Source organism: Plutella xylostella, chromosome 18 (assembly GCF_932276165.1).
Source record: "Plutella xylostella chromosome 18, ilPluXylo3.1, whole genome shotgun sequence".
Classification (NCBI taxonomy): domain Eukaryota; kingdom Metazoa; phylum Arthropoda; class Insecta; order Lepidoptera; family Plutellidae; genus Plutella; species Plutella xylostella.
In genome coordinates this window covers 7,765,584-7,777,894 of record NC_063998.1, presented here as the reverse complement: position 1 = coordinate 7,777,894, position 12,311 = coordinate 7,765,584, and the positions used below count along the sequence as shown (strand labels likewise).

General features: G+C 41.5%; 1 protein-coding gene across 1 annotated transcript in view; it reads right to left on the bottom strand.

The window, feature by feature from the left end:
• Positions 1 to 5,171: 5,171 nt before the first annotated feature.
• LOC105390905 (B-cell lymphoma/leukemia 11B) overlaps positions 5,172 to 12,311 on the bottom strand; it is a 32,737-nt gene continuing 25,597 nt past the window's right edge. The window contains exon 5 of the mRNA XM_038114008.2: positions 5,172 to 8,743. Within this exon, the coding sequence (XP_037969936.2) occupies positions 6,765 to 8,743 (1,979 nt within the window). The 3' untranslated portion in view covers positions 5,172 to 6,764. The remainder of the gene's footprint in view (positions 8,744 to 12,311) is intronic.

Below are 12,311 nucleotides of genomic sequence, written 5' to 3'. Positions count from 1 at the left end.
CTGCTGCGTAGGAGGTTCACGCATTTTTCAACAAAGAGCTCGGATTATACACACTCACAATCCACTGGGACATAAGGAAGACAGCTAATATGGTGCCACTCAGAAACCGTGATGACACTCCGATCATGATTACCCGACAGTAGGATTATAATAAATTCGGTAACTTGTGAAGCTGTATGGTATAGCAACAGCGACTTTCACGAAATCAGGAATTAGCTCAGTGCTTTTAGGTTGAACACTCGCCGGTGGGATTCACTTTGCTCACAGCCGAGAAAAGAAAAGACTCAAAGCTGGAATCTGCCGATGTGTCATGACACTTAAGATAGTGTCTGGGGGGGTCACTTTATATGACGAAAAACGAACTTTAAGTGCACTGCGGCGCGAGCCGCTCTATCTGTTTGTATGTATTAAACGTGCCGATTGCACGACAGCACTCGTTCGTTCGTTTCTCATCAGTATAGAGTAACGCTCCTGTACTTACCGTGTGTCACTATTCCCATGAGCAGTCCAATGATCTTTAGGCAGTTTAGAACAAAAGCTGCATTAGACAGTTTCTTCAGCAGAGACATCGAAATAAAAAATTGATTGCACAACTATCCCCAGGAGCAGTCTACAGGTCACTTTGGGCAGTTCAGAAGAAAGCTGCTTTAATAGAATACCCTACCTCAGCGGAGGCATCAAATTGAACTGCTATAACACTTTTAGAAGCGGTGCACGTTACCCGATTTGTCGTCATCCATGCCGATGCGGCTACGGCGACTGCAGGTGGTTACTCAGGCTTCGTTGGTGTGCCCTTGTATGGCTAACATGACACCTTGGCAGTAAACGTTCGTCTGCATATGCCAAAATCACTGATGAATAGCGCACGTTACTCGATACCTTCTAAATAAGTCACTCATAATGATGGCTGATGATGCACAGGGCCGGGTGTATGCTGCGATGCAGGTGGCACGAACCGGTGGCCAGGGCAGGAGCGCAGGGCCGGGTGTACGCTGCGATGCAGGTGCCACGAGACGGCGGCCAGCGCAGGAGCACAGGGCCGGATGCAGAATACACGAAACTTCAATTTCACCGAATCGGCCTGCCTACCCTCAGCGGGTAGGTACCGGCGGATCACATTACTCGCCGCACATGCCACAATGTCCCAACATACTGAAACTCGGAGCCACGTGCTTCCTGTAAAAAATCCTATGACGGTCCTGGAAAGCTCCTGTTTGTAAAGCCTTACATAAGCTATAATCAAGTGCATTATTGTAATAGCAAAGTTTTTATCTACTGTTTTCTAAAAATATTAGAAATTGAGGGTAGAAAAATATAATTTAATTATTTTTTCCTGTATAAAATTAACATATGCTTTACTTAAAGCGGTCATTAATGTAACTAGCTCAAGCGCCACTAGTAGGACCGGAATATGTGATCAATCATCACCACGACTATTGAATCGGACCCTACTGCGTGGGATAAAGACCCCAAGCGCCGGAGCATTATGACCAGTGGCTGAGCTTTTAAAAGCAGTAAATAATAGCATTTTACTCACGGCTTATCAACTCAAACCTTCGTTGCGAAATCCTCAGCAATGGCTGCGTGCGCAGCAGCCGGCAGGCCCCGCGCCGCCTGGTCCGCATCACGCTACAGCTCCCGGCATCGAGGACTCCGCAAATTCAATATTATATTTTTCCCCGTCGGAGCGAAGCCGACGAGAACCGTGGCTACATTGAGCCATTTTGCCGAAGTGTTCACTTCAAAAATAAAAAACCAACTGAGGCGCGCGGGCGACTCACTCTATTTATATAGGCACCCGCACCTTGCAAATTAAAGGTGGAGAGAAAAATGGACTTTATTTAACTGTCACTGTGACCCTTATGATGCCGAACACGGAGAAAGTCGAAACGCCATATCTCACAATGTTTAACTAGGTTTCAGATAGGCTCAGACTACATAATATAAGAATCTTTGTTTAACATAAATGGATATTTAAAGGGCAAGTAATTAGATATGAATTACAACCCATAAAAATGATGGTAACTTACTTAATAAGATTACTTTATATGGTACCTAGATAAATTTAGATTGAATACATCGAACTATTGTTGCTAGGACATTGTTATAAATGATTAATGTATTCGGATCCATAAAAAATTTGGTAATAATAATCTAACCGAAGGTAGAGACATCTGTGTCTGAAATGAAAAACTTTTAAGTAAATTGCAGTAGCGACATCTATTAGAATTGAACTGTACTGAATTCCAATGATCTATCGACTTTTCTTATTGGAATAAAAAGTAATGTTGTTAAGAGATTAGAATAAGGATACATTTTCAAAGTCTAAGAAACATATTTTATGTATTCTAACAATAAGTACGAATCTAATCAGAATTGATATTGTCACTGTCCTAGACATAAATTTAGACGTGTTAGTATATACCTATACATTATGCAACAGAAAATAAATATTACTTATCTCAATTAGGGCTGATTTTTCAATAGTCAGATTATGTAACTCTAAGAAAAAAAAGTTGTCTTAGGGCACACCTTTTAATTGAGAGAAAAATTAATGTTATTTGAGGAATAAAATTGCTACTGACACTATCTCACATAAACATTTAGGCGTGACAGCATCATAAAACTAACCCCCAGATATAACTTTTAACTGACCATTGAAAAATTCGCTCTAGGTAAAAAAAAACAGCTCTTAATGTGTTGAATATAATTATAAATTAAATTAATTTGTATCTATGTAGTACCATACTATTTTATCCCTTTAGGTAATTATTTCCTAAAAACCCTTTTTCACAAAATGAAATCATTATTTAATGAAAAACTTCTTACTATAGTGCTGTGGCGTAAGAATATTTTACATACATTTTGTAAAAGTCTATTGGTAAATTTTGTCTTGTGATTCTATTAATTTCAATATATTTATTTTACTAAATTCTGTTTTTTTAGAATATCAAACATAATCTAATTGGAAAAACGATCAAAAAGTGCTACGAAAGTTTTAGTCAGAGTGCTACGAAGTTGCTACGAGAACGTTTAGTTCTGCTACTCCCCACTAGATGTCGCTGTAAGCTTAATGTAAAGTTTAAGCTTAAGCTTTTGTTTATTTTTATGTCACAATAATATAAGTTTTTGATTAAATTTAAGTTTTAATTTCTTCATTTATATGACTTTGTCAATTTTTGTAATTTACAAAGTTGAGTCATCCACTTATCTAGGTCTACAACATAAACCTTAGTATCTTATACTACTAACTTTGGTAGGGCTATGCCGTAACTCACCTTTTTATTATAATATCATCAGTCAATATGATTAGTTAAAAAAATATAAGTAGGGTATTAGTTTAAAACTTTGATCTAAACTAACGTTTAAACCATTTGCAACCGAACATTAGATGCTATGAATACTGGGCTAATCTCTACTAATATTATTTTGCGTATCAGAATGACTTTAGGTAGGTGTAAGTAATTTCGACAGCTTAAAAAATAACTTAAATTGGTATGATTTTGGTTAATTTATTTAACTTAACTCGGTACCTTCTTATTCAACCAAGTTATAAAGTGGTCACACTAAAGAATTTTTTAAAACATTTTATTACTTAGTAAGTTAAGTTTCTAAATGAGACAAGGTATAAAAATTACGATCATTGACTTTCTCAAGTCTCAAGTAACTACCACTAACTAGTGGAAAAAGAAATCTCTCACAGACCTGTGAATTTTGTATAATCTAGAATACTAACTTACTTACCTATAGAAAATCGAACCAGCCATATTTTGAAATCTGATGTTTAACTGCTTCTCCGTAATCCAAACATAGCACCTCCAGCAGAAATTTCTTTTTTTCGTACTATGTCGGTGACAAAAATTGAGCCAGTCTTGGATCTGTCACCGTGGTGAAAGGATTCGACAGAATAGCGTCGCGTCGTTCGCTGATTGCACAAGGTGCACCGAACGCAAATAAAGAACAGTTGATACGTCATCTCTTTTGTACATCCCACATTTCTAGATGGATACTGCGAGTTTTTACACTAAAGGTCCAGCTTACCGCATCGTACGCAACGGACGGATTCCATCCAATCTTGGTAAACAAATTAACAAGTGCGACCACTGCATCGGCATTGCCGACGCCGTTCCTTCATACATTTTTGAAAATCCGTTTGGTCCGATAGATGGACGTGTCCTTTTTTTCTAATTTTCATGGCTTAGGAGAGTCACCACCTAGCGGTACACACGCTGCACTAGTTCCTATTGCGCTAGGTCTCGATGCTCGATCGGTTATGAAAAACCTACACTAAACCCTCATCTAACTAGTTGTCGTGATCGGGTAAGTGATTCTGTATGCAATTCATCGTAGGCTCATCGTAGCCCCTTAATATAAATGTCAAAATACCTGAAAAAGTCATCTTTTGACATTAACATTCATCGATGAGCCTACAGCATGCAGTTTAAAAAATTAAAGTTTGAGATAAGTGCTGATTTTATTCAGTATAGCTGTTCCCGCGAGCTTCGCTTCGCATTAAAAAGTTTTCCCGTGGGAATTCCGGGGTAAAAAGTAGCCTATGTTCTTTCTCAGGGTCTAGACCATATGTATACCAAATTTCATTCAAATCCGTTCAGTAGTTTTGGCGTGAAAGAGTAACAGACAGACAGACAGACACAGTTACTTTCGCATTTATAATATTAGTTAGGATTAGGATTGCTGTAATATTTATAGACAGGATTCATAAGATAACCTTTATCAACATAGCTTACTGTTTATGTAAATTACGTTTGCAGCAGGGTGGAAAATATTGATTGGGCAGCAAAGCATGTATGTAGTTAAAGGTTTTAAAGTAGTGGTTGAGTTTAAAAAGTTATAAAAATGTAGTTGTTTCCTTTTAGGTATACCTACATTTTACCAAACTACTAATACCAATAAACAGTCCCATAACTAAGAATTACCAGAGGTATCCTAAATTACTAATATTAAATATGTTTCAGCATTTACTACTGCCTATTTTAGTACTTACCACTTATAGCTAGCTGTTGACAAACCAGCACCTTTCTCTATATTTATCAATAACTATAGCGTTTTCTTTTGCTGCCCAATCTTTTCTTACCTTTAATGTAAATACCCCATTCGCCACCAAGTTTCGTATACCACATTGCGTTTTAAGGATAAAAAGAAACAACAGGTCTGATTAACAAATCGTGGATATTTATTGAAATAAAAATAATAAAAATGAAAATAATAAAAACAGTTCTTCTTTCACGTTACACAATAAAATTTGTCTTACTTTTTTGTAGGCTATTTTGTCTCCTTACATCGTCTTTTATTTTACGGTATAATATTCACTAACAATTTGATTTGACATTACTGGCCAGATTAAACTTAATGGATTGCTAGTTTTTACCTAAGTTTATTGGAGTAACCTACTAATTAAAAATAAGTCACATGGATTTAACATAACAGTGAGTCGCGTCAAACCACACAACCTGCAAGAAGTAGATATTATCGATCCATAATGATGCGACACGAAAAATATTAACTTTTGCGGTACATCCAGGAGATAGAAAATAAACGATATCTAGGTCTTGTCCACATGGCATATTGCAGGTATCTCCTATTTATCAAAAGGAAAGCATCAAATACACCATGTGAAGAGACCTATATATAACGGTTTCCGAAAATAAGTTATATCTAGGAGATCGATAGGGAGACAAAATGTTTCTATTATAATTTACTTACAATTAAAATTTATAAATTCTATTCAAATTTACATTAAGTACGTATACTGAATGATTTCACATTTGGACTAAATTTAGTAGTACATAAATAAATAGTAGGTAGGTGCGATCAAAATTCACGAAGACATCAGAAAAACAAAACTCGAATATTTTCAGTCTTAATAAAATAACCAGCTCATGTTTACGTAAAAACAAAAAGCAGTTCAAGACATGAAGTCCGACAAAAATATTTAATTTAATTTAAATACTAATTAAATCGATACGTATAACAACTACCCTTAAATCGATCTCAATTTTGTTCTCTAAGATACCTAAATTTACCGATTACAGGAAACTCACCGATTTTCCGAACTCGCATTTTTTATTTGCAAAATTTTACGTGGTTTATAAATATGAACATCAATAGGTACTCAATTTACACAATACACTTACATTCACTATTTACACAAGTTTTATCTAAGATAGGAAACATCTCTTAATATTGTACATTTACCCTTAAATAAGCCGCATGAGCCAAACACATATTACACCGAACTATATTGAAGATCCTATGAAAATACTGGGAATTACTATTTTAATTGACACTATACAGACTTAAAACTAAATCATACACTTATTCAACATAGCTAACTTTGGCATTGGTTTCCACAATTTCTCTATAAATAAAACATGTCAAAACAAGGATCGAAAAATTTCACTATTCAAGATAACCATACACAACCGAAACTAATAAAAAAGACGTATTAACAAAAGTATTACTCAATTCGAAACATTAACAACTCAACGGAAACTTTCAACTGGGTCTTGACACACTTTAGATATGTCGCTTACGTAGATATCAATAAAACTAATGCCCTTCGATGCACACATTTGGGCTAGTATTGCAATTGGTACAATTTCGCCGACGTCAGTTCTTACGACTAGAAATTGGATTCTGTTGAGCTCTGTCTGAGCTTCGGTCGCGGGGCAACTGCCTGCCGCTTAGAAGATCTGGCTGGGGGGCGCGGGCGGCGGCAGGCGGAGGCCGCCCCACGGGTAGAGTCACGAGGCCTCGTCGCGACACGCGTTGGAGTCGTCGGACAGCGCCAGCTGCCCGTTGCCCTGGTTCACCACGCACTTGCGCATGTGCTTCTCCAGGGTCGAGGGCACGGAGAAGGGCATCTCGCAGAAGCGACACCGGTACACGTCCTTGCCGAGCCGGCCGTGCGTCTTCATGTGCCGCGTCAGCTTGGAGCTCTGCGCGCACGCGTAGGAACACAACTCGCACTTGTATGGCTTCTCGCCCGTGTGCGACCGCCGGTGGACCGTCAGGTTTGAGCAATTCTTGAACACTTTCCCGCAGTATTCGCACGTGTCGTTTCTGCGACTCTCTTTTGTCTTTAGCATCGGGTTCTGGAGCAGCCCGTTTGCGCTGTTCTTGAGGCCATCGAAGATGTTCTCTGGTGGCCTCTGCGCGTGCAGCGTCGGCAGCCACCACCCCTCCCCGCGCTCCATGTCCAGCTTCATGCGCTTAGACGCCTCAAAAGGGTTTTCGAAAGGGTTGAACAGCGGATGCGGCTGTGGGGGCAGTTTGGCAAACTCCTCTTTTAATCGTAAAGCAGCGGTGGGAGGAAGACCATTCGGCTTCTCATTGAGAGGGGCATTGTTGTTGTCTCGGTCCTTGGCCAGCTGCCACTTCAATGAGTTTCCAGACTCTTGCAGGGCTTGTTTGTAGGCTTCACTGTATTGTGCAATGTTAGAGAGACCAAATTTATCCATTAGCTCTCCAACTAGTGAGGCGGTCGGAGGGTGAGCTGGTATGGTGGGCGCTTGCTTGCGCGGAGGTGCTGAGGGTGCGCTGCTGTTGGAGACCGTGAGATCCTCGGCCTCTTCAACATCATCCCCCTCATCATTTTCATCTTCCTCTTCACCGTCCAACTCCTCATCCTCCATATCATCCTCAGATTCATCGTCCGGACTATCTCCGGCTGATTCACCATCATCACCATTAGCTTCAGCCGGCCGATGTACTTTCATGTGTCTTTTTAATTTGGATGCCCTTTCAAATGCCTCGTTGCATTCGGAGCATTTGAAAGGCTTCTCGCCGGTGTGGGAGCGACGGTGAACAATCAAGTTGTTTTCAAAGCGGAATTTCTTTCCGCAAAATTCACAGGAATGTACAGCCTCATCATTGCGTTTACTCGGCGGAGTGGAAGTGGGTCGGTCGGGGCGCGGCGCGTCGGGTGCGGGCTCAGCGCGGCGCGCGGGCGGCGAGGCGCTGGGCGGGCGCGCGGGCTCGCGGCCCGGGTCCGCCGTCCCGGGGCCGGCGCCCGGCGGAGTCTGGCCGACTCGGGAGGGCGACGGGGAAGCGAACGGCGGGGAATGCTTCCTGGGGCTAGGAGAGCTGGAATTGCCTGTGGCCGCCCCTGGACTGGTTGTACCTGCCAGTTGCCGCAAGCGCTGCGAGTAAAAATCCAGCTGGGGTTCTAGAGAGAGGGGTTGTGACACCGGCGGTGCCCTGTCTCGACCCGAGACTGACGTCGGGATTGTCGGAGCTCTGTCTGCCGGAGATGGGAACGGCTGGTGTTGCGGCAGCGAGTTCGCCGCCACCGCCGCCGCAGCGGCCGCCAGGTTTAGCCCATGGTGTCGAAATTGCTCTGAAACCAGTTGCTCCATCCGAAAGCGATGGTCGTGGTGGTTGGGACGCGCAAACAACGGCGCAGATGGAACAGTTGGGTGAGCGAGTGGGGGAAGACTGCCGGGGAGCGGCATTCTTAGCAGACCGCCGACTCCGAAGGGGGAATGCATGTCCGGGGGCGGCAGCAGCGGGTGGTGGCGCAGCGAGGGCGGCAGCGGCGCGCCGGCGGACGAGCAGCCCGAGCTGCTGGAGGAGGTGCTGGACGAGGAGTGGTTCTGCTTGCTGGCCGGCGCCGCGCCCTCCTGGTAGATCTTGACGCCGTGCACGTGCTGCACGTGCTGCAGCAGCCGCCACGCCGAGTGCACGCGCGCCTTGCACGTCGAGCACACGTAGTTACTCGGCTCTGCGGACAAAGAAACCAAACATAAGTATTTATAACCAAAATAATGGCAGCTTTCAGGAGAGCAGACGTTGAATGATTTGGAGATATCCGAAGAAGATTTACAGCAATATTAACAGGGGGAAAGTGTCTAGTAATAGCTCTCACATATCGCAGTGTGGGCCTAGGGTGCCGGCGCGGCGCGCATGCTAATGAGGCGAAGGTCCAAGGGTTCCGTCCGCGCTGACTGATCGCCGCTCCGTGTCTCGCCTGATTCATGCTGCACTAAAATCTTATGAAATATATTTCGGGTCGGAATCACGTCCGCACGCGCGGTTTAACACTGTTGATATTGAAAATCTCCGTCATGTCTCCACGGTATGAAATCCGGGGTGTTTTACTGTCGACCTTAATGAGGAATACGGCGCCCGGAAATGAACTATCTGCTCGCTATGTACGTATGTATCTGAGGAGTTTACACTGAAGTCGGAATCGGAACTTTCAGCATTGTACTGTGTGCTTGTATCAATTAAGATTTCTGTTTAAGATGTTTCAGTTGTTTCTAATTCAACTGCGGTATAAGCCTGAATTATAGATTTGAATAGAACATTTTATTTTATAGTCATAGCGAGCTGACGTGGTCAAGTGAAGGCGAGGCCCTCCCGTCCCGTGTCTTGTACAATAATTTGATTGCTCATTGTGAACCCGAGACATTTTATCATGGAGACAATCACGCCTGAACGAACTGCTAGTGATGTGCTGTGTGTGTTGATTCCGTTGCAATATCTTGTCCGTTCGTAAATATTCAATGCCGATACTAGGAATCCTTGTTACTACACAAAAATATCACTTCTTATAAAGAAATTTTTAATTGATTATGGATAACTAGGTAAGATGCGAGTGTTTATACTGAGTCTTGTTTCACATAATATATTTTCTAGCCTAAATAACACCTAAACTCCTTTAATTTAAATTAAAAAAAATATATAATAATATGACTAATAATATTTATACCTGTAGTCGCTATAAAAATGATAGAGGAGGAAATGTCGATAATTGAATACCCCGTCACTACTGCAGTGGGCGAGGCTCGATAAGCAATCTCGACTGTTAAGACGATTATTGAAATGTAACGGTCAGATTGTGACCGACCGGAAAGAAGATTTCAACAGGGTGTTCTAGTTTTTCCATTAAATGAAATTCCGGAATTTCAGTAAAATGTTCTTCATTCTACCTTTACACAATAATGACTAGCAATGACACATTTTAAATTGTAAAGTCCAAGTTAAAATACATCGTTTTTTCGTGTCTATTGCTGTTTTGATGTAGTGGAATCTGTTAATGAAGTGCATAATATGTAGGCCTATATGCTACCGTTCCTCCCACTTACACAACTATTAACGTTTTTCTTACTCGCGTATCAGATTAAATGAATCAATTCACAAATATACTTTCTCTAATCATTCGATAGGCATCTATTAAACACATTCATACGTCACGGCAATCCGTCTCGCTACATATAGGTGACAAGATTAATGGTATTTAGTCGAAAAAATTAACTGGTTTTTTATCGGAACATGCTGTATAAACGATACCGATACATCGCGATATCAATGTTGTGACCTTTTTGTTACATTGTTCATTGTGTTACTCCTTGGTCATCGTTGTGTACTGATAGCAAAAATGACAACTGAACCTATAAAATTATTTTAAAAACGAAATTGGTGATTAAAAAAACTATGGAATTTGTCATTTCATATTTGAACGATGGAGAATCATTTCGGGATATTAGAATACGCACTCGTAAGTATTTGCACTGAAGACTTCAACGGAAAAAACATATTTTTTTTGCCAACCATACTCCCATAGCCATCAGAACATGTCCATAAGTAGGGTGACCAACACAAGTAGCGGTAACCAATAAGTCACAACGAAAACCGGCTTAAGTTTGATAACTCAGATAATTCTTATTGTTGAAAGAGATCACACAAAACATTTAATTTTGATCGAATCGACGGCGGGTGGTCTAGATTGACTTTGATTTTAATGTGGTCAAAATGGAGTTCTCAAGTAAGACTTATTAAAACGGTGTCTATTCATTCTTCACTAGTAGATCATTTTACGCTTATAACTGTATGCAACAGGGTAGTTATAGACAGTTTTTCAATCAAAGCATCCCGATTTCTCCTTATGCTTTTCCTTTTATTTTTGGAATGCCAAAAAAAAAACAGTTATAAGTAAATAGCTAAATAGTCCGTTCATCAGTATAGACACTGAGGCCTGCAACCATTTCTCAGTTAATCCAGCTGCCAATATCGGCAACGTAAAAAAAATAAGAAACAAAATGTTTAACTACCCGTTTCGATTTCAAAAGGCAATCGCTGATTACCAGCATTGTATGGGCTACGAGCCAGTGGTGGGTGAAATTTTTAAACATCACCCTTTTCCCCCCTTTTCGGACCCCCCTTGTGGTCTGGATGTCTAAGGGGGGGTCGTTTAAGCGCGGGTAGCGGTGGGAAACGAGGGGTCACTCTATAAGACGTAAAACGATGTTTCGGAGCGCTGCTGCGCGAGCCACGACTCTATCTCGTTGTATTAAACGTGCCGATTGCACGACAGCTCGCGTTCGTTAGTTTTTCGCCAGTATAGAGTAACCCCCCGGTTTCCGGCGGCCGTGTTGGCGTCTCGGACACTGGGTATTAATGCGTCGGGGTTTCAGGTTTTTCCGACGGAATGAGAAAAGTTTTTGGGATGTGCATTTTTTATTTGTCTCTTTTATTGTTTGTGCTTTTGATGGCATTGCCTTTTCTTTCATTGATATATATATATACAAGTGATATGTACCTAAGTATGTATTATTATTACTTAAGATTTAAATTAAAACATATTAGTTTCCAACAGAAAATTCACCGTTTTATAATATTCTACCCATCGTATCGTCACGTATCTTCAAAACATTGAGAAAAGGTTGCAAAATATAGCCAGTCTTACAGCTGAAGCCTAAGACTGGATTTCGCAGCTCAGCGTGCAGAACAAGCCGAGACCGGAAGTAGACGGCGCCACTTCCGGCGACGGCGGCAGTCGTTCGCACCCCAGCGCCTCTTGCGGACACCGAGAGAAACTTCTATGCAACTCGGGTGGAATATTCGACCACACTTTCTATAAGATCTTGACGTGTTGGATAACAATGTTTTGTTGTTGAAATTTTTATGGTTGGTTTTATTAAACGATTAATAGCAGTTGAGTAGTAAGAAAGGGGTAAATTCATACTTGGTAGATACTAGAAGCATTAATAAGTAGACCCTGAAAGGACCCCCCATATTCGTTCAAGCAATATATTTTACAACGGTGCGTACTTAGCACAAAGCATATAAGCAAGTCTGAAAATTTATTTGTAACTGTCATCGCCACAGCCAGGAAGAAAATTTTAAATTCCACATTTGAAAATATGCAAAATTCGAAATAAGAACGACGGGGGGGCGCATCCCGCCGAGACTCGCCATCGACTTGTTATTCGGCGGATGTCCGTCGCGCCGCTGCTCTGAATGACCGCCTTCCCCTTCCGCCCCCCCCCCCCCCCTCACCCCGCACC